At 46.3% G+C, this 25,840-nt stretch overlaps 1 protein-coding gene across 6 annotated transcripts in view; it reads left to right on the forward strand.

Annotated features, from left to right (window-relative positions):
• Window positions 1-1,041: 1,041 nt before the first annotated feature.
• Window positions 1,042-25,840, forward strand: part of PITX1 (paired like homeodomain 1) — a 42,166-nt gene continuing 17,367 nt past the window's right edge. Inside the window, exons 1-3 of one of the 6 annotated variants that reach the window (XM_087955283.1) lie at window positions 1,042-1,427; window positions 2,169-2,502; window positions 5,372-5,427. In XM_087955283.1, the coding sequence (XP_087811409.1) occupies window positions 5,382-5,427 (46 nt within the window). In that variant the 5' untranslated portion in view covers window positions 1,042-1,427; window positions 2,169-2,502; window positions 5,372-5,381. Of the gene's footprint in view, window positions 1,467-1,598; window positions 2,503-5,371; window positions 5,428-25,026; window positions 25,514-25,840 lie in introns of those variants that run through there. The other 5 variants (XM_087955282.1, XM_087955284.1, XM_087955288.1 and 2 more) reach the window with 5 other exon arrangements.

Below are 25,840 nucleotides of genomic sequence, written 5' to 3' on the forward strand. Positions count from 1 at the left end.
ATTTTTAAAAAATGCTGTGTGGACAAAATCAATTTAAACTCAAAATATCCATTACTGAAATTGATCTTTCTAGAATCTCTTTCATATAGTATATTTTTCTAGAATCTCTTTCATATATCTCCAGTTATACAGTACACATACATTATTTCCTGAATGATTTTCTGAAATTTATAAAAAAAAATGAATTCCTTGAATTAGGTCATCTGTTCAGATGTGAAATTCGCTGCCCAATTTAGCTTAGCATGTTGTTCCAGCCCACCTTTCATCTTTGTATAGTATTCTGTTGGACTGTTACTGAACTGATATGACAAAATGTGGGGAGGACAAGAAGTGATTTTTATTCTATTATTTACAAATGCATAATTTAATCTGTAATGCAATTTGGCAATCAGTTTCAACGTACAATGGATTTATCTTAGTATAAGATGGATTTACTTTCTAACAAATACGTAATGGGGAAGCTCCCCAGATCCTTTAAAGTTTAAACTACAACTCCCATAAGCCTCACAAACATTATCAATGACTTGGGACTCTGCCAATTGTAATCTAAGACTTCTGGGTGACATGAGGTGACCCAGCAGTTTCATGGACCTGCTGCAAATAAGCGGAAATGAATTAATAAAAGGGTTCAGATTCAATATTACAACACGTGGTCTTTTATCTCACATTCATGCCAAATTCAAGTTATTTTTAAACTGAAACTGCTTTTGTACAACAGGCCTCACCCCGTCCGCCTGACACCTCCACAGACACACACACACCAATTCATGCATTAACCCGGGCCTTCTCTCAACTTTCCAGAATCAACCCTTCCTCAACCTTTTCAGTCTCAGTTCACGTTTGCCCTTCTTATCGCGAGATCAAGCGACGTGATTTAACTGCAAAATACTCTTATTGTATGGGGTGTCGATTCCGTTCAGCCCCACTTGTCAGCGCGAAAGGGTTGATTCGTGGGGCAGGTCGGACTAGAGAGAGAACTTCCTTTCTCCTCACCAGAGTACTGTAAAATAATACAACTTCGCCAAGAAGTGGCCGACGGGCGAAGAAGGCCTGGGCAAGAGTTTGGAAGGCCAAACTGTGCCCGGCGACCCAAGAAAAAGGACCCGCTTAGGAGTTTCGCTTATTTTAGTCCACTGACTCCGGGCACTAATTGTATCGGTGCGGAGGCAAAGCAAGGTTAGGAGAGGCTCCGAGCCCGTCAAGGCAGACAAGCCAGCCAGCCAACCCTTTTCTCCTCTCCCCGGCCCCCAATCGTTGGCCGCCCGCTTAGACTCCCTTTCGCGGAGGGTTCCCGCCTCCTGTCATTGAGCGCTTTAGCAAAAAGTCTCGCTAACTTGAGAAAGAAGAGGAGGAGGATTAGGCCTAGCGAGGGAAAGGCATCCTTGCCTGCAAATCCCCAGGCAAAGAGCTTGTTATCCGCTGCCCGGGTGAGGCTCTCCGTAATCACCATTCCCCCAGCAAGGAAGGTGAGGGGGCGGGAATGTTAATAGGTCTGTCACTAGCAATAGGGAACCGGGAACGAGCCGGCGATTGTGGCAGGGCGCGGAGGGGAGGGAAAGGGGGCAATTTAAGCACGCCGAGAGGGAAGGAAACGAAGGCAGCCAATTTGTAGAACCTGCGCCTCGTCAGGGCCGCTCGGGGCCTCCACGTTTGGTTTCTGATTGAGAAGGGGGGGGGATACAAGAAGGCCGTCGGATAGAAGCGGGGGAGGAGGCTGCGGCGGCTGCGGCGGCTGCGGCCCGGGGTCAGGATAACAACCGGGAAAGCAGTTGCGGGAGGGAGGAAAGGAGTGGGTGCGCTGGTCAGAGAAAGGCCGCCGGCTGGATGGACGGGCAACCCTTCTTTCCTCCTTGGAGGAGGATACTCCAGCGGTAAAGAAAAGGAAAATCCTCCCAGGCGAGGTCTCGGCTGATGCCTTCTGCATCAGGAATTGGCACACCTCTTTTCTGGGGTCGAGACATCCCGGAAAGCCAGGCTCCTCCGGATTCGGGAGGCGATCTCCGGTGACGGGGCGGGAGGCGAAGGGCTGCCCGGCGGAAGAAGGGCGGCGGGTGCAGCTAGGTGCGGCGGGATCAATCAAAGGGGGCCAGGCTTCCCCACCACCACCACTCCCCAAATGCCCAAATCTCGGTGCATCCCTGGCTCACTCGCGCTCTCCCCCTCGACAGCGTTTACCACCCTGCTTGACGTCAGAAGAAACCGTGAAGATCTCCCGGAGAAAAAAGCCTAAAGCCTAAAGCTCGGGCAGCGCATACCTGACTGGTGGGCTCTCGGACAGGAGCAGGCGGAGCCAGGCGCTGCAGGGCCACGAGGGAACGAAAGGGAAGGGCCTCTCCCGAGCGCCCACCCGCCGCTCTTCTCACGCAGGGCTCCGCGAGCGGTGGAGTCTACATGGGACCCCGGGAGTAGTGCCAGAGCGCTCTGAGCGGAGGCAACTCAAATCTTTTTCTTGGCTGGCTGGGAATAAAATACCGTGAGCGAACGAGAAGATCGAGACACCCGGTAAGCGCTTCTCGGGCGAGGCGGGCGCAAGGAACGGACTGGAGGGAGAACTGCGGGATTCCGCTGCAGCCTCCGGGGAAGTTGGATTTCTCCGTTAGTTGTTTCGGGTTATTGGGAACAGCTCTCGTTTGCCCCGCGCCCCGCCTGATCCCAGGCCTTGGGTCCCCCTCCCTACTTAAACTCCCTCTCCTAACCCCAGAGGGCAGTGTTCGAACCCCACTGGCTTATGGGGTGCGGGGACTGGGGAGGGGAGAAGGTTCACTGGTCTTGCTTTCCTGTCATACACCAAGAGGGTCTCCGCGGCTAGAACTAGTCCGCGACCAGCAGAAATTCTCCTCTAACCCCTCCGAGCGGAGTTGCTCAGCGCCCCGTCTAACCGCTTGGCAATCTCCTCCCCGGTGAGGGGAGCTACGGATCGGCGAAACCCGGTCCGCAAGCCGCCCGCGGCTCCCTTCCCAGCCTCAGCACTTTCCCCCTCACTCAAAGTCGCCGTCGTCCCCGCGGCTTCCCTAATTGCAGCCTGGGCTTAGCCTTGAAGTTGCAAGTCCTTGACATCTTTATACCTTGTATAAATTCTCGAAGGTTCCTGCGCTTCGTCAAAGCTGACAAATATACCCGAAAAATATAATTCCGAAGGGGGTTACCTCATTTTGCATAAGGCCAAGTCTGAAATCAAACCAGAACGCTTTTGCTTTGGGGAGACTCTCGATGGGGCTGTCTAGCGTCAAGGTTGTGAAGAACAATTTTATTCCCTGCTGCTCCCGCTGGATCAGCATGACAAGGAGCACGCTGGGACGTCGCTAATAAATGTTATATTTTTAGGGGATTCGGTTTTCTTTTATGGCAACAGCTACTTGATCTTGGAGTATGGGATTCTATATATTTCTAACACACATTCGAGCATTTTGCAGTGGGAAAAGATTAATTTAATCTAATATTTCACAGGTGCGTTTTTCTAGAGATTATGAGAATCCAAATGATTTTCTTGCAGACAACCCTTTTTTCTGCCAGATTTTGATAATTTGCCAAATGTTGATTTTTATAAAGCCAAATAAAACATAGCATGTATTAACCCCAAATGGAAATAAAGAAGGAATTTCAATCATTGCAAAGACAATTTTAATAAAGGGAAATTAATCTTTGTTTGCATTACTTAATAGGAAATGTCATTTTAATTTAAAAAAATACAAAGTCTCAGCAAACTTAAAAGTTAATGAAAAGTATTTATATGTATGGAGGAAATCAAACTTTCCTTGTTTAAATTAAAAGTCTAAATAGAAATTATGGTACTAATAAAAACAGAAATAAGTTGATTCCAGAATTCAAAGATTGACAGAAATTGCTGCCATGTTAAAAAAAAACTGTTCCTTATAACAGAAATCCCTCATTAGTTTGACTTTTTGGATCTTACATATAGTTTAAGACAGAATACTTAGATTTAAGCAGATTTAGATTTAAATCATTGTGTTTAACTTAAAACATACACATGTTGATAGTATATCTTGGCATTATTTCGATGGATCTATATTTGTTTGTTTAGGAATACAGTTTTACTTGGAAGTAAATCCCATTTCTATCAAGGGTACTTGCTTTTTAACAAACATATGTTTCAAATCGGAGTGCCAATCCCACAATCAGTTTAAATCCAAACAAAACTCTGGTTTAAATGGACTGTGGATTTAAAATACTTCTTTCCTTGAAATAAAACAAGTACACAAGCAATTATTGTAGACAATCAACAATTGACATGTTTCTTTGGAATATGACAGTTTGCTCCCCACCCCACTCCCCAAAGCTGTGTATCTCAATATGCGCCCTTCTGTGACAGTTTTCAATCTGTTCATGTTGATCTAAAAATAGCACATAACCTGACAATGTATGATATTAATCTTTATACTGGAAGAAGGGGAACACTTTCATATCAATGCACTGAGACACATAATGTTTCCAATATTGGTTATAAGATATATGGAATCTGCTGTTATAATATTAGCTTTTTTCTGCCAACTGCCTGCCTTTGGCATTATATAATATTTAGAGTTTTCAGTTTCAGTTGTTCACTTTTGCTTTATTTTCTATTTCCTGTTCAGAATTACTCCAGTAGGTTCCTGTGGTCTGCAGGTTTTCTGGAAATCTGTTCTCACTACCCACTCCATTAATACTCCATTAGGTAATAATCCTGGGAAAAATTCAGGAATTTTCTACTTAGGCTTTGGGGCCTAAGGTTGACAAATAATTAAAAGTGAGAACTCCCACTGCTAATTGTAGGCAGCATTGATTTAATTCTCAGAACAAACCCCTTCTGAATAAAGTGAGCATAGGTCTGCATATTTGCTAGTGCCAGTGGGGGATTTCCAGGTGACAGAGATTTAAAAGGAGTTGCTGGTAATAGACTTGCCACAGCCATTTTAAAACAGGATATTGTCCTCCCATTTCACTAACAGCACTGGCTCTCCTTACCAGTTAAATCTTGGGCAGAACCCTTCCAAGTCTCCTTGTCTTCTGCCAAATCCAACTGAACCCTAGATAACAGAGGGACAACTGAGCCGTGTTTTTGTTTAGGACAGCTGGAACGGCTCCCCTCATGGCTGCATGGGGATGGTTGGATTGCGCTATGAATCTTAAGTGAGCAAATGCCCTAAGGATTTAATTCAGCAATAAAAATGTGTTTATTGTGACCCCCGCATCTTAAAATGTACTTTATTGAATGTTGGTCTTTTCGGGGTATTTCAGTTAAAAGGGGATCTCCAAGACACACACTCCGTTTGTTTTTTTAATGGAGGTTTTTTGGCGTTTATATTGTTATTTGTGTCAAAGCAAACCCTATAAAATAGTTATTTAATCACGGTGTGTTTTGTGTTGTTCACAGAGTTTGTGCTATGGAGCACGGCCGGTCCAAAAGTATCCCTCCCTATGCGGATTTAGGTAAGATGGGGTGTTTTCGCAGTTGGGAGGAGTGGGGTAATGGGGCAATTTCGAAGTGTGAGATCCGCGATTCCTTTCGTGCCCTAATAAAAAGCCCGAGGAAGCTCAGGCGTGATTCAAATTCGTTGCTTCCAGTCTCCCGATTCCCCAGGCCGGCGTCAGCGGCTGAGTGCCCCGGCTCCTGCTCCCCTCCCCACCCACCCACCCCCAGTCACTTTAGCGAGTGATTTACCTATATTAGAGATCAAGCGGTTTTTTTTTTTTTACAATGCAACCACGGAAACGAGTGGGGCAGAAGCAACCCTGGTTTTTATCATGGTTTTGGCTCTCCGGGGCTGTGGCTTCCGGGGCTGGAGGCACCCAGAAGCCAAGTGACACACCAGGTCTGATGACCCGGGTCAGGAGATCTGAAAAAAGGGCTTATTTGCCTCAAGGGAAATGCGTCTTAGCGGGGACCTATCGGTGGTGCGACCCGGTTTGCAGTGCCTTCTGGGGTGGGTGACCCTTCCTGGGACGGTCGTGGCATGAAGTTTCCAGTTTTTCCCGCCGCGAAGGGGCAAAATCCGGCGAAATCCCGACTCAGGTTGGTCAGTGGAAACGCCCACTGGACTGCCGCGGAGCTGGGGTTAAGCCGGTAAATTCCCTCGGTAAATCGCTTAGCTTACTTGCCCTGTGATCGAACTGCCCGAGTTAGCTTTGCGTTTGTGCTTGTTTTCGTTTAAATGATTATTTTCTTGAAGGCGACGTTTTTATTCGGAGGCCAGTCAGCTGAAGTTTGGGGGAAGCGTCTATCATTGACCTTTATGAGGTTTTTATCTTGAGTTTTCTCCCGAGCAGAAACTTTGATTTCTCAGCTTATTTTTCTTTAGCGTCTTAGGTTTCCCTCCTCCGCACAAAAATTGAGCCGGTTCCCGACGAAGCTTAATTATTTATCTGCTTTGGCCAGGAAATACGCCGGTTGTCCCAAGCCTCGAATTGACTCTGAGCCATATTAAAAACACTGGTCATTTATTAGAAGACTTCGGCTATTCAGGAAATGTCCCGTTAAGAGAGAACTTTTTCTCCACTGCTACCCAATTCCAAATATGCCAGCAATTAAGAGGCTGCTCGAATTAAGCATGTATAAGGAAGGGGGGGGGTGGAAGCGTGGAGATGATGGAGGGGAGGCAGAGATAGACCCAAAGGGGAAATATAATCCCTGGAGGTCCCGATGCCTTTCTTTTCAGCCTGGGAAAGGGCCCTAACGAAAAGGAAAGGCTGGCTCTTCGGTCTTTGATTACACTGGATCAGAGAGAGACTGTTAATTCAACACATATCCCCCACGCCCACAAAGGCGCTCCAAGTTCAGAGATGCCCCGAGTAACCTGAGCAGCCCGCTTAACCAACTCTCTGCCCCCTTTTCTCCATGCATGCAATTAATCTAAAAGGCATGTTCTCCATGGGGGAAAGCCAGGAATTCTCCAGGGCTCCCGATCCCACTGCCCTTCTTCCCCCACTCTCCCGGGCTTTTGTGCCTCTTCTTCCCACCTCTCTTCCCTCCAGAAAGCCCTTCTCCTCTGCACATCAAGAATAGGCATCTCTGGCTCAGCCAAGGACCGCTTTTGTCCCCAGAATAATGGTGGATAGGAAATTGCCTGTGGAGCTGAGGCAAGAACTGCATGGAGTTCGATTTCATTTGCATGGAATTCCCATTAAAGGTGGTTCACGCGATTCCTTTTTCATGCGTGCAATTATATCTCCCTTCGGCGCCATTACAGACTGCATGGTCCCAAGTCTGGGAGGTCCCTGGAAGCCATGCCCAAAACAGACCAATTGGGCAATCGATTGGCTGCTGTGGCCCTAAGGGATGAGATGGTGGCTTTGCTTTTCCTTGAAGATGGTTTGGTTGGTGTCCTTTAGTAAGGCCCTTGACTCCATCAAAAGAATCGGACTCTGCAACAGGAGCAAGTCTAGACCCAAAAGGGTAGCCTCGTGATCCGGAGCTGAGTTTCCAAGCAAGTTCAAACCAAATTCCGGAAGGATTTGATGCCAACAAGGTTTGCCATTAATTGATACCCTCCACGGAGGGCTTGATCTTTTTTTTCCACTAGGTGAAAAGGTGTCCTTTGCTTTCCTTCTGCTAACAATTCTTCACTGACTGCATTTCCATGTCAGCGATGTATAGCATCACCCTGACATTATTCTGGCAATGCGTCACTGACACCTTCTGCTTAATATTACTTCCATCTTAACTAGATATCCCATTAAAGGGGGCGTGTTCAGGTTTGTAGTGTTAATCCTAGTTGAGATCATTTCCAAGTTGCCCAAGATGCAAGTGGAAGGCTACCATGCGTAGCCTGTTTGCCCACGTTTAAATCTTGGACTTTTCTTTGAGGCAACCTCTGGTCTACTGAATGGGATGTCAAGCAGATGATTTGACCCAATCAGCCCCTGGCACACCGATATCTCTATCTATACGGGCTGCTACTGCCTTCTAGATGTTTGGAGCTTCAGCTCCTCTCATGTTCAGCCAACATAGCTGATGGGCATGATGGGAACTAATGCCCGTCCCAAGAACTCCCAAGTCCATACATGCAGTTGCACTTTAGACCGGATTCAGGAATATTTTCCAGCTCACCTAGGAAATTTCTGGACCTTCGATTAGCTAAGCTTCCTGTTGCTATAAGTCTTACTGGACAAGATCACCCCTTAGACGTTTTTCTCACCTTCTCTTTGTTTTCTGTCTTTAAAAAAAAAACAAAAAAAAAAACACGACTGAGCGATCCAGGCCTTTGTGGATTTCTTCCCCCAAACTTTTCGGCCTGGCTCCAAACCCGCCACCCTCCTTCAGGTTTCAGGAAGGAGGGTTGGCTTTTTTTTTTTTTTTTCCTTTTCCATCTGGAAACAGCCTGCAGCGACTTAGGCTAGTGCCTTAGGCTCTTCATAGTTGCTCCGGGTAGAAGAAACTGACCGCTGAAAAGGTAAAGGTCGCTGGTCGCCTTCTTTTGAGGCGGGTTTTTCTGTTTGCTTGCTTGTTTGTTTATTTTGGGACTTCCTGGTCTAACCAGGTGGTCCCTATCCAAGCGCTGGCTAGGGCCTGCCTCGGCTGAGTGGCTGAGATCACCCAAGAGCTCTCTGGCTTCAAATGAAGGCGGGTCAGCGCAGCCTGCCGTTTGTCCTTCGAAAAATAAGCTTTGGGGTGTTATTTGTCTCTGTCAAAAACAAAAACAAAAAAACCTTAAACTTCCCATTTCTTAGTCCTTGCTGTTTCTTACCCTTCCCCCCAGATTTTGTTCGGGGCTGCGAGTGTATTATTAAAAATATCTTTCTCCCGCCACCCCCACCCCCCACCTCCCTTTGAAGTAGACCTAAATGGAAGACGCTTGGGGTTCCTCGGGACTTCCTCCCGCTTTCTTTGATATGCCTGCCAGGAGGGAAGGGGGGGAAGCTCCCGGCTTGTGATGCAGGGGGTGCGAAGGGCTCCTGACGCGGCGGCCCCGCAAGTGGAAAGGTAGGAAGGGGTTCCTTTAGGCCCATTTTGTTCCTTAACACTTTGCTGATCTGCAAGGGACCAACGAGTCGGCCAGCTAGAGGAGGCCCCCTTTCCCTCCCTCCCTGCCTCCGGGAACGCGCCTTCTAAACGTCGGAGGCTCCCAAGCAAGGCCCTGGCTTCACCGGAGGAGTTGACCTGGCCGGGGAAGAGGGCCATCCTGGCCCCGGCGGCGCTCCCACAAGAAGCCCGGCACTACCGTGGTTAGCTTCCCTCTTTTCTTTCTCCCTTCCATCCCGGTGATTTGGCCCAGCCGTCTCAAGCAAGGCCCTACAGCGGGTTTGGACCCTGCACACAGCTGTAAGGAAGGAAGCCTGGCCAAACGCGGTCAAAAGGAGCCCTGGCTCCGGCACCACCACCGCTGCTTTTCTGGCAAGCGACTTCGACGGAGAGCCAGCCGGCCAAGGATCACTTTTTCGGGCCGGTCGCCCTGGGCCTCGGAACGCTCCTTCCGCTTGGCTCTTCCCTTCCCCGCCAGAAAGGGAAATAAGGCTGGAAAAGTCCTGGCCGGCTGCCTTGCCCTGAAGGCGATCGCTTGGACGGGACCCCCCTCCGGCTCGCGCCGTCTCGCAGGCCAAAAGCTCCTCGGGGCGGGGCGGTGAGCTGGAGCTGCCTTGGGAGGAACTGCGTTGGGCTGCGGGCCCTGAAGGAGCCCCGGCCGCGAAACGGGCTTAGCCTGCGGGTTCCTTCGCGTGGGGGGAGGGGGGGGAGTTTCTCCCGTCACCTAAAGGCCTCGTTTTGCAAACCTTCTTTCCCGGGGCCCCAGACAGGATGGAAAGATTGGGACTAGTTAAGGGGACAGCTTGAAGAGAGGAGGAGGGGGCGATTCGACTTTGGGCCCTGCTTGGACGCGCAGACGCTCCCGCGGGGGTGGTTCGCTTTTCCCGTCCACGCGGAGTGGCGGCTTGGCAAAGGCCGCTTTTTCCCCTCTTGGTTCAATGGCGCGAGGTGGATCCTTTGCTTTATTTTCACCAGGCTGTGTCTTAAGTTTCAGGGGCCTGTTTTGAGTTTCCGTGCAACCTACAGACGCAATGCCTTTAATCAATTGCATTATAGTGTGTCCTAGCTATCAAAGTAAAGATGGATGGAGTTTACAACATTAATTTGGTGTGTTGTGTGTGGGTTCCGCTAATGCTGCGGAATTCGCACACGTACAAACTCACACAGTATGAGTGTGCCAGTGTGGATACATAGATACGGAAGAAAGGATGGTTTTGAGAGGAATTGGGATCGGTATATACTGATTTTAGCTATGTTTCCTTTTTCTAACCCTTTGATTAGTCTGGTTTTTGTTTTGGGGTTTTTTTTTTATTAACTCCAAAGGTTGCTTATCCCAAAGGAATAAATAATATGATGGGCATGTATGTACCTACTATACGCAGAACTCTAAACTACCCAAAGCAATGAATTCTCATCCCATGTCTTTAACCCAACTGGAATTTGATAGATTTAAATATCAATAGGGTGATTGAACAGGAGGCTATCAGTGCTTGTGTGTGTGTGTGTGTGTGTGTGTGTAAAATTAGCAGTGTGCATTATTATAAGATTCCTGAGGATAAACACTGATAGTATGAAAGGGTTTTTCACTTTCCCCAGAGATTAAGACAATGAGTGATTACATGTGGTTATATAAAATAGACCCCAAAATCGATGTTACGGCCCTAAAACTTAGGGGGAAAGATATTAGGAATGGCCTCAATAAGTCCATTGCTAATGATAGACGTGCAAAGCAACCGTAAACAAAGTTACAAGGAAGCAAAAAAAAAAAAAAAAGCCTCCTCTTGCATTCAAGGGGACCTATGTCTGAATAGACATTTGTCTGTCCATGCTACTATATGTATCAACCTCTCCCACTAAAGAAATGGAATGTGACAGTAGATCAGTCCCAACTTTTACATGTAAGTGTAAAATCTACTGGTGCTTTTGTTCAAGACCTTGTAAAATACTTGATTCTGATATCGGAAGCCTTATCGTTTGGAGGCCTTTTACTGTGAAAAATAGATCTCGGTTACAACTGGGGCTCGTGTCTAGAACATTCAGAAGAATGCCAATTCAATATAAGCGCCATGAAATTTGGGGAGGGTAAGTCCTATTAATTTTAAATACAAGGCCAGGGTGAGAAGTTCTCTCTCTTCTTTTTCTTGAATTTCCACGCTATGACCATGGTAGTAAGAAGATAGTCGGGGCAGGGTCCATTTTAATTACAGACCTGCTCATTTTGTTTTTCTGGTGGAATGTTGTGGAAGGTGGCTTCCACTGACAACACTGAATAGCCAACCTTCTATCTACGACTACGCGGTGTGCTCCAGATGTTTGGAACAACCACAACTATTTTCCCCAGCAAGCAAGGTTACAGTGTTACATTACGAGCAGATAATGTCATTTTGGGAGAAACTGAATTAAAAGTTTGAGAAAAGCTCTGAAGAGTGAAAAGCTTGGATGTCGATTTTTGTCAGTTCTTGTGTGTTTTTCCCTTTTACGGCATGTTTCGTTCTCTCCCCAGCCTCCACCTTCTTAGTTGCACCTTTGAAGAAAGTATTGTGTGCATTCATTAAGCCAATGACTTGTCCCATGGCGGATTTTCAGATAGAACTTATCTTTTCTCCGCAAGATAGAAAATAGCCATTGTTCTTTTCTTCTTGTCTGCAAGAGGCTGATGGGCACATCGTCCTTCTGTGCTGCAAAGGGATTTATTGTCCTCTGATAAAATAGTTACATATTTCCCATAGAAATCCCAGTGTCACTTTGTGTCGGCGAAAGGCACACAATGAAGTCCAGCTCAGGGGCCTGACCACAGAAGGGGGGAGCAAACCTTCCTTCCATGATAAGAAGTCAAAGCCGTTTCTCCTAGCAGCTTCTTGGATGCCCTTTACTCTTCTAGGCCAACCTTCTTTAAGCTGGCGCCTTTCAGTTATCTCAGATGACAACTCCTATAGTCCACCAACCAGTGATTATGCCAGTTGGGGGGGGGGGGGTTGCAGACTTGCCCATCTCAAGGGCACCAGGTTGAGGGAGAAGGAGAAGGCCATTTCCATTCAGCTGGTCTCCAGCGTATTCCTCCAGCACAAAATATCACCTAGAAAAGTTGCAGTTGAGGGTACTTCTTCTTCTATATTTTTTTTTTTTTTTTTTTGAGACTTACACTTGTGTGGAATAAAACCTGCAAGTTTGCACCAAAGCCCTTCCCTCCAAGCCAGAACAATTTCATTATCAGCTTGGGTATTGGTATATCTGCATGATAGCGTTGACCTGCCTACTGGCTCTTACAGTGGAGCCTCCTCTATCCCATCCAGTTAAGACTTTGTCTTCTAGAGACTATGCTACCATGTGAAGGCGGGAAGAAAAAAACGTAAAATGGCTTATTAAATTCCTTTAAAAAGAGCATAACATGAAAAAAATAAAGAAGCAACCATCTCAGAAGGGAATTCACCACCTTTGGGTTTTTAAAAAATATTAGCAGTTCATTATAACAGGCTTCTCTTCGGCATTTGTTAGGAAGTGGCATCATTTACAAGTTAACAATTCTCTATACTTTATATAAGCGAAATACAAGCGTCTGTAGCATTAATTAAAGCTGTGCAAAATCAGCCCAGGCAGGGAGTCCAGTGGTGCCCTACCAGGGAAGTGAATTGCATAGGTCATTTTCTTATAAAGATGCAGATAAATGCAAGGATAAAACATGTTTGCAACAACCCTGCTTGTTTTTAAGCCACTTGTTCCCAGACTCCCACAACTGGTATGCGTGCGTGAAAGATAGACATGTTGCATCAGAGTTGTTCTTTTTTTCCTTTTTTTTTTTAAATGACTGATACTAGATAATGTTAGATTTGCAACCACAATTCATCTCTTCTGCATTTGTGGGGAACAGATGGGTTTTATCTGGATTACTCTGAGTGCTCATCCAGGCCCATTTTTGTTCCCATGGAATGGTAGACATTTTAGATTGGCTTGTCATAATTTAACTTCACTTCCTGAAGGGTAAGAGGAGAAAATCTGATCGATTGCTAATGTAGGTAGAAGTTTTACTGAACTACCAGGCACAGGCTGGTTTGGTTGTTTTTTTTAATGGCAAGGTTTCCTTTTCCAAAGTTCAAAATTACCCAACTCAAGCAATTGTATTTAAAAGTTTGTGGTTCTTCTTTGCTCGCTATTAATCAGTTAATGCAAAGGTTCTGTCAATTCTAAACATTTGATAGGGTTTAATTCAATGTAATAATTAAGTTAATTAATTGACTTTAAACTCAGATTTTAGTTTGAGCTGCCCATCTATAAAGGATCCACTATTGGTTCTTTGTAGATGTCCCTTATTTTATAGAGTATAGAATTTTTATATACTCTATCATCTTTATAGATATGTCATTTGAGAAATGACATAGATATATCGGGCAGCCTTCTGTAGAATATATTTCCAGTAAGCATATGTATAGGATCAGAAGAATATAAAATTTGTTTTAAAAAATTGTGTTCTTGAGTTACATTTTTGAAATTATCTACAGACAAATTTCTCTTCAAGCAATACAAGTTGTATCAGTCTCATAAAATCTCAATTTTAAAACACGAGGTTTACAGAAAAGCATATTAATCATTTGGGTCAAGGGGAAGATACCTGCTGTAAAATTGTCTGAGCTAATATTTATGTGGGAAGTAAATAGTTAAACAAGTCATAATAATGGGGATTTTCCAGTAGGAATTCCATGGGTATTCCTTAACTGCAAACTAACCCCCGCTTTCATGAAAAAGTATGGAATTGCACTGACCTGTCTATGGATCTAACCCACGAAGCAGTTAAAAGCGGCTGCTTGCCGATTAATCCGCTTAGGACCATTTGAACCATACAAAAAGTAGACAAGAGGAGCGCAAGTATTCTAACTGAAGAGATGTAGGCATTAACTTGAGCAAGAGGATCCCTCGGTGAAATTTGACGTTTACCCTTTTATCAAATCGGATTACAATTATTTATTGTGGTGCTATTGGTAGTGAGGATGAAGGAGAAGGGGGACTGCTGGCTCTGTGCCTACCCGTTAGTATGATTTTAATACAGAATCTCCGCGGTTTTTAGCGCCTACCCTGAAAGGCAGAAAAGCTACGTCCACCAAATGCACATGGCGGAGGGATCGAAGCCGGCCGCGGCTCTTGACTTGAAAGTAATCCCGCGATCTCCAATCACCTACTAACCTCCCCCTCCTCCAAAAAAACAAACAAAAACAAAAACAAAAAGCCCCATTTGGTCCTATGCCTTTTAGTCTACAACATAATGTATACATGTTCGCTTTACTCTAAGACTCGCTAAGTTCGATCAGGCGACTGTTGAGCAAAAATGAACAAACCTTTGCGGCGCTAGCATCTTTTCTTGGTTTAATGGGGTGGGAAACCCAAGATTGGATTGGGACAAGACAAGACGGGACTGGCCAGGACCGGGATGATGGGGCGGGGTAGAAAGATTTCCTGACTTCGTGTGCCTACAATAAAAGCGTTAACGGGAAAAGAACGGCTTCCCAAATACAACCTTCCTTAAGAAGAGATGTTGAGATCTGGACACAGGGCGCGGTCCTGGTGTTTATTCTGGGGGAGGGGGGAACAAATCGTGGGATTTGTCTTAAGGCCAGCCACTTATCAGTTGAGTTTGGTACCAAATGCAGTCTTGCAGACCTCTCTTTTCCCCTCCCTTCCCCCCCATCCTCCTGGTAGTCCATTGAATCCACCTTTCCCAAGCCCGGGCATCATCAGGTCGTGCTTCTCTCCGCAGCTTCCAGCCACCATCACCCTGCGCGCCCCTTCGGATAAGCATCCCAAGGACCGTGGCACGCGTTCTCCCAAGCTTTCTCTCTTCTGCCCCCCGCCCCCCCCCCCACATTCCCTGCCTTTGAACAAGCCACCATCCGCCTCAGAGAGCAAAAGCAGGCGGGCAGTCTTAAGGGGAGGTCACAGGAATCTTCCCTTCCAAGCGGAAGGGGACCCCCGGCCAGGCAAAACCCTACTCCAGCTTTCCCTGTTGGGGGTCGTTTTATTGCTGGCCCTCCAGGAGGCGGAGCCTCAAGGGAGACTGGTGGAGGCTAGCGGGTGATGTCACGGTCCCGATTAAATGACCCATCAGAGGAACTCTTGGGTGGATCCCTCCGGGCAGGGTTATCAAGGGGGGGGAAATCTATGCATTTGGGGTTCAAGCAGGCATCCTTTAATTATCCACGTTCCTCATTCTGTAGCAGGGGTCTCCAACCCTGGCCCCTTGGCCAATTCTGGGAGTTGAAGTCCACAAGTCTTAAAGTGGCCAAGGTTGAAGACCCCCTGCTATAAATGTATGCGAAGGTAAGATAAAGTAGTAACCCAATCTGTGAACTTTGTTCTCTTCTCGTAAAAAGGCGTCTCTGGGCTTGTCGTCTTCCTAAGACAAAATAATAAATGGTTTTCTAGCGTCGATTTAGAATCAAAATAATCCGTCTAGTTCCTTTTCAATCAGCCTCTCCCAATATGGCACTAAATTCGAAAGCAATATGTTGGCTGGGGATTCTGGGAGCTGTAATCCAACTTCAGGCAAGCACTACCAGTATATTGAGGAAAGCTCTTAAGAAATCTACACTCGCTGCACAATCATAACGACTGAACAAACCCTGGGGAGAGGAGTGTGTGCCATCCCCAATTATGCAAAGCCACTTGGCTCTTAGAACAAGCAACAGCTATTTGCAAGCCAGTTGGTCCAACCTTCTCTCTAAATGATTGGGATATTTCCTTTATTGAATTTGATTGATGATTGGTTGGTTGATTGACTGATTGATTGATTGATTGATTTTGGTGTCCTCAAGTCCGAGTTGACTCCTGGTAACTGTGTTGACTAGTCCTTGCAGTTCTTTATGTAAAATGAATTGTTCTAAGTTCTAATAACTTCATCAGAGTGATCCAATATCCAAAATGGAGGTGCAGATATTAAATGTAAAGATAATATACAGAGTCCAGCAGATCCAAGGAACTGCAGGGACACAGAAATGTAAGAAGTGAGGTGGCTTGCTTCTGAAGGACACATTCACAGACCAAACATCTTCAGGATGAGATGAGGTTGAGGAATGTAGGAATAATATAGAGCCCAGTTGCATAACTGGGTTTAAAGTGCAGTCCATCTCTTCCAAAAGCATTAAATCCATATCTCTACGGAGCTCGTATAAAACCTAACAAATATTTTGAAAAGTATTTTGAAAATGCTCAGGTATTGCATTGCTTCAGATGCCACTTCTGAAGTCAAGCCAGAATGTTCATAGCAGAAATTGTATTGGGAGAAGGGGAAATGCTACTTTAAAACAGGTAGAACTAAAGACAAATTTAAGTTGCCAGTGCTGTAAATTGGGGACGAGACAAAGGCACTATCACAAAAAGGATATGCCACATTAAAACATTACCACAACCTGTTAATGCCACAGTAGGGAATGTGCTTGGAAGGGGAGAAGGGGTATTGATTGTGTTGACAATTAAAATCTGCTTCTGTAGGGTGTACTTAGTGAAAATTGCTACTAACTAAATGACTGCGGAAGTCTTGTAGTTTAGCTTGGAACATTTCTCCAAGCCACAAACCTGAGGCTCCATTGGGAGACTGAACTGAAAACCATGGATGTGTGGGTGTGTGTGTGTGTGTGTGTGTGTGTGAGAGAGAGAGAGAGAGAGAGAGAGAGAGAGAGTGAGTGTCCTGCTGCTAGTCCAGGATCTATTGCTCCTTCAATACACAGTAGTAGTAGCAGTAAGACCCAAACAGCAACAAAAATGCACAATATAATGCACATAGTAAAAAGGGCAGTGTTCAAGCTTGAGCTACTTTGCAATTAACAAAACACAAATATTGCAGGCTACAATTACAAACTTAGCAGCAGCAAGAGTTATTTGGGGGGTGTTCTTTAGGCATCAAAAGAAGCTGCACAGAGAATTATTTCTGTCCATCTAGGAAATGAACTAAAAACAAGTGTTAGTGCCTTACAAATAGTAAAATTACTAGTAAAGCAAAACATGAGCGCCTGATTCAATACCACCTCTGTCCTTGGGAAAAGAGGATAATTTATGGATACACTGAGAAGGCAGCAGCAGGAGAAACAGAAGCTAGGTACCAACTCAGAACCCATTTGGGGCACAGATGTCTGAACTATTTGGTAGTGTAACCTCTAAATGGAACTAGCTACCAAGATCTCAAGTTTCATGCAAAGGTATAATCCCATCTCGCTTGATTACTAGGTATCCTATTGTGGTGGGGAAATGGACAAGAAAAGTCAATAAAGGGCAAACAAGGACATTTTTTCCCACCTCAGCAATATCTCTTCTACCACACTTCCTTTGATCTTCATTCTAACTTGCCCCAGTAGTCCTTGGGCCATTCATGGATCCTTGTAGAGCATAATGCCCCACATGTTGCATCCCTCCACTTCTCCTAAAATGGTCAGGCATTAGGTTTAAAGAATCAGAATTGATTTTTGTGAGAATGAGATTCCTTTATCTTTACAGTGTAAAAAATATAATTGCAGAAGATGAATGCTCTTTTTTTTTCTCCCATCTTTTAATGATTGTCAAAAATTGAAGATAGCTTTTTAATCAAGTGGTAGAAGAGATTAAAGTAATAGTAAACATGTAAGTACACTAAAATAGTTTATACTGAATCACATCAATAACTGATCACACTCAGTATTTCAGCTCCAGCCTTCCCTTACTTAGGAGTTCAAGAAGGTTGGACTTAAACCCACCATTAGCTATACTGGCTGAGGGAACATGAAGGTTGAAGCCTACCACATTGTGCTAGACATAAAGTCACGGGAAGCTGGTTTATTCTAGTTTTTCCAATTGTGCCACCCAAGATCTGTTTTTACCTAAAGATGCTCAAGAATGAATATACTTATAGTTTTGGAGTTCACCTCAACTGTTTGTCATGCTGGATGGCAGAGACACCAGAGGGAAATTGTTTAGTCATGTTAAGGAAGCCAAATCTGCAGGAGTCCATACTTCAGATCAAATGCAACTTTTTCATAACACTCAACAACTTTTTCTCTTTTTGTGTTTTTCCCTCCCCCACCCCCAACCCAATTGTGTAACATCCAAAATGGCAAAGAGTTCCTCTAACTTCCAACTTTGTGGTGGTCTGGTAATATAAGAAATATATTGCATAGGACCCGTGGTGGCGCAGTGGTTAGAATGCAGTATTGCAAGCTAATTCTGCTGACTGTTGATTGCTGACTGTCAGCAGTTCGGCAGTTCAAATGACCAGGCTTAAGGTTGACTCAGCCTTCCATCCTTCCGAGGAAGGTAAAATGAGGACCCAGGTAGTTGGAGGCAATATGCTGACTTTGTAAACTGCTTAGAGAGGGCTGTAGAGCACTGGGAAGTGGTATATAAGTCTAAGTGCTATTGCTATCACTATATTAACTACTATTACTTGAGAATAACTGCGAAGAGGCATTTCCTCCTCCTTCTGCACTGGTCCAGATATCTTGGCCTTGCAAGTAATATTGATTTTTCTCCCCACCAAAACAATTCCAGGCAGTCTTGCAGACCAAACTAGTAACAGAGGAAATCTTCCATAGTTAGGCCCTTTGTTTTAATTTCACTAAAACAATCTTTCCTCTTCAAAAGCAAACCAAAGCAAAACCCAAAACAAAACAACCCCCTACATCCAGGCTGCAGACTTGAATTACAAGTATTGTAAAGTAAAGCTCACTGAGCTCAGAGCCATTTGCTCTTAAATAAACCACTGTGGGCTTATTTTGATTGCAAAAATGCCTGAATTGATACTTGACACTAACATAATGTGTTGTTTCCCTAAAAAAAAAAGAAGAAGAAGAAGAAAAAATAGGCTTCCCCTTCTTTTTCATTGGCACTCATATAATAACAATCGTGGTCTCCAAGACTGAACTTCAAAGTCAGTTTCCCAGTGGCCACAAGAAAGGTCTTTATTTCAAATCAGGTCTGAATGGCCACTCCTCCAATCATAACTGCTTCTTAATCTGTTGCCCTGCAGATACATTGACCTAGAATATCCATCATCTGCAATAAGCATAACTCATCCACTGAAAACCTCTTCTTGGTTGAAGAGTGTACTGTATCCAAATCCACACCTGCCTTGTAAGATGTAGTGCCTGATTCCCCCCTTTGACTCTGTGCTTGGATGAAGTTTAGTATTGAGAGTTAACAAAACGCTTTGCAAAAGCAAATCCAGAAGCAACGAACCCTTTCTTACCTGGCAGCCAGGCCTGAGTGACAAAGTAACATAAGGGACTTGTGGTTGCTAGGGTCCTCCCACGCCAGTGATGGCTAACCTATGACACGCGTGTCACTCGTGACACGCCGAGGCACTTTGACTGACAAGCCTGTTGGTGTGGGGAAAACCTGCACATTTGGAGGCTGCCTGTGCTCTGCTCCAATCCCTGCTCCCTGCTTGTTGCGTGGAGGCGTGGTGTCACCGCTGCCGCAAGATCTTTGCAGCAGAGAACCAGTTTTAACCGCCAAAAACTGAGGTTTGTCAGTTTCATTACCTCAGGAGGAAAGGAGATCCATGAGGTTCACAGCCCTGTAAGGTGGCCTTCCGATCCCCAGATCCTGCACCTGCAGCCCTGAGACCAGGGAGACAAGTTTCACAGCCCTGTGTGATCACCCCAGCCCAGTTGGTCATAAACCAAATTATTGATATTTCTTGAAGTGACACACGACCCCGAGGAAGGCTACACTTTTTCCTGATTTTCAACACACCAAGCTGAAAAGGTTAGCCATCACTGTCCTACGCCATCCTGGCTTTAGATGGAGCAAATCTTTCCACCTGGCTCTTTTGATGATCCCTGGACCAGAACCCTCTCAAGGCTGTTCCTTTCATATCAGGGACTTTCCGGCCATCCCTAGCAGTCCCAGTGGCCTTCTCCTTGGCTCACCTTCTCCCTGGCTCCACCTTTCTTTCCACCTTCATCCACAACCCAGGGCTGCCGCTTGGCCCTGAGATCTGCTTCTCCCCAAAGGAACAGTTGAGCCAAGCCAGCTTTGCATCCTGGAGGTGAGAGAAAGGAGCAGAAAACAGGTACAGCTTGATTAGAGACCTTCTCCCAGGTAGCCCTGAGGTTCACAGCAGTTGTGTTTCCTGGAAAGGCCGTACACAGCAGTTGTGTTTCCTGGAAAGGCCGTACTTATTAGAACCGGCATGTATTTTCTGTTCTGAATGGAAAACATGGTGAGTGAAAAGTAAGAAGAATTCAAGTTCCTCCTATCCGACCTGGGAAGGGAAAGGGAAGGCAAGGGAGCTGTAACTCAGAAATAAGAAATTTGTCTCTCCCAGGTAGAAGCTCCTGGGAAGTAGCTTCAACAACAACAACAACAACAACAGGAGACCCATTGATTTGTTTTCCCTGCTGGCAAAGAAAGGGGCAGGCTGAACCTGCTTAGGGCCATTTTGTTACTTTGCCATTCAGCCTGATACAAAAGCAGATGATAGAGCTGCAACTTGGCACAGATGAATCCCAAGGAGGTTTCTTCCCGAGAGAGCCCCATTCATTGCAATGGGACTTTCTCCGAGACAGGAGATATATATGACTGTGGCTTGATCCTGTGTTTACCGGCCTGGAAGGCATTGGCCAATGCAAGCTGGGGAACATTGGGTTTTCTAAAGGCCTCCTGGACATTTGGTCTGCTGGCGAAGATACAAGTGTTCATGAAAACAGCAGCATCCTCTAAGGAGAGGAAGAGGAGAGGAAGTCTGTCTGAACGTTAGGCGAGTGTTGAGCAACATTGTAGTGGTGCTGCAAAACCTTGTCCTGGACGTTTTTGTTTGTTGGTTGGTTAGTTTCCTGCTTGCTGCTTTCCTGGTTCCTAAAATCCAAAAAGCCTTTGGTGTCTTCTGCTGCATTCCCAAAGGACATTTCAAAATGGTTATTCATTGTAGCAATTAGAACACCACAGACTTCATTGGTGATACAGTCAGGTAACGGGTTTACCCTTCCTCTTTAAAAGCAAAGGGTTATTATTCCAGGTACTTCTGAGGTAACAAGGCAGCTGTGTTGGAGGGACTCTGCTCCATTTACTGAAAGGAGCCTCAGCTTACCCCAAAGACCAGCCCTGGCAGTAGGCACACAATGGAGTCAATGTAAGGTAGAACCCTAACTGGGTTCCTGAATTAATCCATTTTCTGAGTTTCCTCAATATAGTAAGCCACTTCCTAATATAACAATCCGCCCCCCCCCCAAAAAAAAAAACCTAAAGAAGAATCTAACCCTAATCATTGGTTATATTGAAAGCAGCCACTGTAAAGTTGGGGTCTTTCATGAAAACTGTGATGACACCTGTGCTAATGTCCCAATCTTCAGTCTTTGACATATTTCCCACATTCGCTGGAGAGGGGGCAGTATATGTAATAGGGGAGGTCTAATAAGACCAGGGTGAAATAACTGGACTTTGGGAGTTTGTTTAACCTAAACTGACGTTGGGTGGGTTGGTTTGTTGATTATTTGGGCACTTCAGTCAGGGGAATCGTTCCTTCTCCTCCTCCTCCTCCTTCCCCCCAGTGATTTTCCTTGGCTCTGAGCTCAGTATAGACAAATATTAGGCCACGTTAAAGTTCAGAGGTCACCTTTTGGAGCATGAACGTGGGGTGGGTGGGTGTGAATGGGGTGGGAGAAGGAGGGAGGGAGGCAAACTGCCAGGAATATGAACTCGCTAGTGGGGCAAGATCTGCCTGTGGTGCTTTATCAAAAGGGCAAAGAGGGTGAGGTAGAGATTTTGCACCCCACGGTCCCCGTTGCCTTGCCAGATGGCACTGCTGGAAGTGGTTGGTTGACCAGCATCTGAAAGGCCTCAAGTTCCCCCTCCCCGGATTAATGCCCTTTGCCCGTCGCTGCAGCGCCGTTGTGGGGAGTTGTGAGCTGACTTCGACTTACGCTGTATTTAGGGTTTAAAGGGGCTTCTTAGCTCGCTCAGAAAGCCTGGGTTTGAATTGCTGGGCCTCAATGATGTGCAGGAATGAGTGTCAGAAGAAGGCGCGGGGGGGAGGTAATTCCTTCACTTGATCGGTTGGAGGGGAATCCAATTCCCGAGGCGAACTCTGGGGACAACTGGGGAACCCACCTTTGACACTTTGATACCCGAGTGGTCCTGGCAAACAGATTTTCCTCGAATTTTCCCTCGTGGAAAGGGGAACGTGGAGGGAGCCTACAAAGGCTCCTGGTTTAGGAGTTTAGGGGGTGGGAATCTGAAACGGCGCGGTTGTAACAGATTCCGGCAGGGTTTGCAGGCACTGGGGTGGATGGCTGGGCGGCCAAGAGAAGAGCTCATTCGGCGGTTCTTCTTAGGCTGTGGATCGGCTCTTAAACCACGCTCTCCAAAAAAAGCCATTTTGTTTTGCGGTGGGCGCGAGAAAAATCAGCCCGGCCGCCCTCCATCCTGAGCCCTCGCGCGGGGTGGTGGCAAGCGAGAATGCTGCAGAAGCCCAACGAAAGAATGGGATGAACAGAAGAAGTTGGCTTCTGGGGAAAGGAACCCTCCACCCTTAACTCCCTCTGGGTAAAACTCCATCGTAGTATTTCTCTCCCCCGCAAATGCGGTCCGAACATGACACCGTCCCAGGTCCAAAAAGAGGCAGATGGAGAAATTCACCTCACTTTCGGGAAGTGCTTTCATCTGTTTTCCAGATGCAGAACCAGTTTGTAACTCTCCGCTTTTAAAACTCGGGAAAAAAATCACCCTGAGGTTTGCCCCTGCCTGGAACTCGAATTCTTCAGAGCCATCACTCCCAGGAGGGTTGCAGCCAAGCGCTCCAGCCTTGGAAAGGGGAAAAAAAAAGGCCTCCCCCTTCACAACAGAAATGGTCGTGTGTCCACTCCCTCCCCCAATAAGCCCGTTAAGAGAAAGCTTCCGTTTGGCTTTTCCTGCCAATTAATGTATTTTGTGCTGGACAACACATCATAAGAAATTAGTAGTGCAATAGAAATTGCTGAAGGGCTGTTCTGTCATTTAAGATCCACCGGTATCCATAGGAGCTACGTTCATCTCGCTTAATATGAACTCAACCCAAAAGCTACGGTCACCGAACTTGCTGTGCCATGACATGGCATGCGTTTCCTTATTATTATTTAGAGATGCTTCAGTGAATCTTGCCATTGTGGTTGATGAGTCATAATGCATGGCATAGTTTCTTGTGGAGTAAATGTGCCAACTGTAATTCATTCACTAAACCCCAGTTAAAGAAGCCCATGGCTTCCTCCGACGTGTGAACCGAATCTCTGAAGGCGTCTTCCTTGAGGCGAGCTCCAACCAGTTGTGAAACTAAGGTGGAGTTTTCCTTTAAAATGGTATTTTAAACACTTCCCATCTGTTTACCAATGGGCCTTGTATGCTGTTCATTAGGTTTCCCAAAAAAGACTTTTCTCCATGTCATCATCCGAAACAGACTTTTTTTTTTAAGGAGAGTATAAATAACATGATAAAAACACCTTACTCTAATCAACAGCCTGGTTTTCGGGGAACGGGGCGAGAGCCAGATCCCGATGCACCCTTCGTGGTATTTCCATACCGGCGATTTAGAGCGCTCTTCATTACTCTACAGAACAGTAATGAAGAGAAGAGACCCCCTTCCCACAGCGTGGCTGGCCGGTTCTTCGGGTGGCCGAAGAACCCAAGAGATGTGTGCCCAGCCGCCTTTCTCAGATGAAAGCCGCAATCCTCGCGGTTGAGCTCTGGCAAGGAAGGGAACTAACTGTAAAGACGGTGAGGTGGGTTTATATGGTCGGTCTTCTAGCCGATGCTGTCATAAGGCAGCAGCTGCATCCCAAGCCTGACCCTCCACACACACACACACACACACACACCACTGGGAAGAGGAGGAAAGGGAAGGCGGCTTGGCATGGGTTTCAAAGGCATGCGCCTTAGTGTGCTGCGCCCTGGCCGGATCTAAACCCCAGGGCTTCCCCCCCGCCCTCCAGGCTGAGTTGAACGCGAATCCAATGGCCAGAGCCGCCCCTCGCCGCCGCGAACAAATTGAGGCGTCTGCAAGCAGCTTGGCTTTGAGAGGGGGTAGAAGTTGAGGCCGGAGACAAACGCTTTGGGCTGGAGTCCACACCCACAGAGCCCGGCCGCCCCACTAGTAGTGCGAAAACCAAAGCCGAGAAGGAGGATCTGTCCTGAACGACCCAGGACAGCGGAGGGAACGGCTCCGGAGTCCCGAGCTCTCCTCCTGAAGTTGTCGGTCCTGCGGCCGAGCGCTTTGTGGCCGAGGAGGTCAGGCAGCTTTCGCCTTGGCTCGCCGCTACCTAAAGGTCCCAAGAGTTTGTGGCGAAGCTCCCGTGGAAGGCAGGCGGGGGGGTGGCAAGTGAATCGCGAAAGTAGCCTAAAATGGCAGCTAGACGGTTTGAGAGGAAACTCCGCGGGGATCCAGGGATATAGGACTTGGCACGTTTGGGAGCGTTGTTGATGAACCGGGCAAATCCCATTGACTTCGACGGATTTGTCGCACCGTCATCAGATTGATAGAATTGAAAAGTCTCATTTAAGCTCAGGGTCCTCCGTGACCCAGATGAGGTTTAAAAAGATTTGGCGGCTCTTCACTTAAGACCGTCAATAATATTAACGGATTAAGCACCTTACTTAGTTGTTTATAAGGACACCTAAAAACGCCTGGTTGTTGTTGTTGTTGTCGTTGTTGTTTAAACAAAATAGTAGAAGCAGTTCCACCTTGGTTTGGAAAAAAATATTCCAGTTGGACTCGGAGAAGCCGAGGGATGTGGTTAAGGTGGTGAAGCCTGAAGTCTCGATTTCCCCGACCAAAGACACCAGGCAGGGATCCATAAAAACAAATTCTTCTCAATCTAGCCTACTATATTATATTTCCTCTCCCCGAACTCAGACCTACGGGGAAATTTCCCTGAGCCAGCATTTGCGGGCCACCAGAAGGCAAAGAGGAGATCCAGTCTGTGCTGTTCAAAAGTTTGAACTGTGTTTCCCCTCCTAAAATTGGGAGAAACATTTATAATTCATTATTAGTTTCCCCCTTCCTCCGAAAAAATATCCCCGAAGCTTTTTAAACAGAATATATACCCCCTTTTACACTACTTCCTGGCAGTTTGCTTTTAACCTCTAATGTGGTTTTTATAAGTTGCACGTCTGACACAAAAATAGGTCTCACTACATTTACTAAAAGGCTCTCCGAAGTAAACCAGAAGGAAAAAATACTTGTGAGTAAATATGGAAGGAGTTGGCTGACTTATTCGAAATCTGAGGACACGTGCAATCACCGAAAGAGTTGAATTTTTGCTTGCTTCTTCGGAAACATGTCCTGTGGTCTTTTAGTAAATGCATTTAGGGTTGCACTCTACATGAGTCACGTAGCTGAACAGTGGAATGAATAGAAGGCCGACCTTGCACATATTCACTGCAATGAAGCCCAATCAATCCCATCATTGACATCCATCCTGAGCCTGGGGAACTATCACAACAACCGCTGGGGAAGCTTTTCTTATATAGGACGTAGATGGATACAAATTGCTTTTCTGGCTAAAATTTGCCGGGAGGAATAGGCCGAGTGAACGATCGTTCAGTAAGACGGATTTCCATAGAAACTCTTCTCGAGTAAGCGATCTCCTTCCCCCCCTCCCCAACTCCCCCATTCTGGTGATTTCAATGACAGAAGCCCCCTTGCCTGAAGCGGACCTTGGAATGACGCACACTGTCTGGAGCCGGGGGGGGGAGGGGGAGAGAAGCAAAGAGAGGGGGAGCAAACTGGCTTTGGGGGGAACAGCCTCGTTCCTGAAACTCGGCTTTTTAGGGGGGTGGGGAGTGGAGGGGAAGGGGGAACCGAGCTGCAAGGAAAGGAGAAGCCGACGCGGAGCGGGCGCGGTCTCTTTAACCAATGCGAGAAGCCCACCCTCGGAAGCTCTCGCTCGCTAGGGCCGAGAG

The sequence above is a fragment of the Notechis scutatus genome, chromosome 2 (assembly GCF_049901735.1).
Source record: "Notechis scutatus isolate UNSWTSFEM ecotype Mainland chromosome 2, rNotScu1.2, whole genome shotgun sequence".
In the NCBI taxonomy this organism is placed as follows: Eukaryota; Metazoa; Chordata; class Lepidosauria; order Squamata; family Elapidae; genus Notechis; species Notechis scutatus.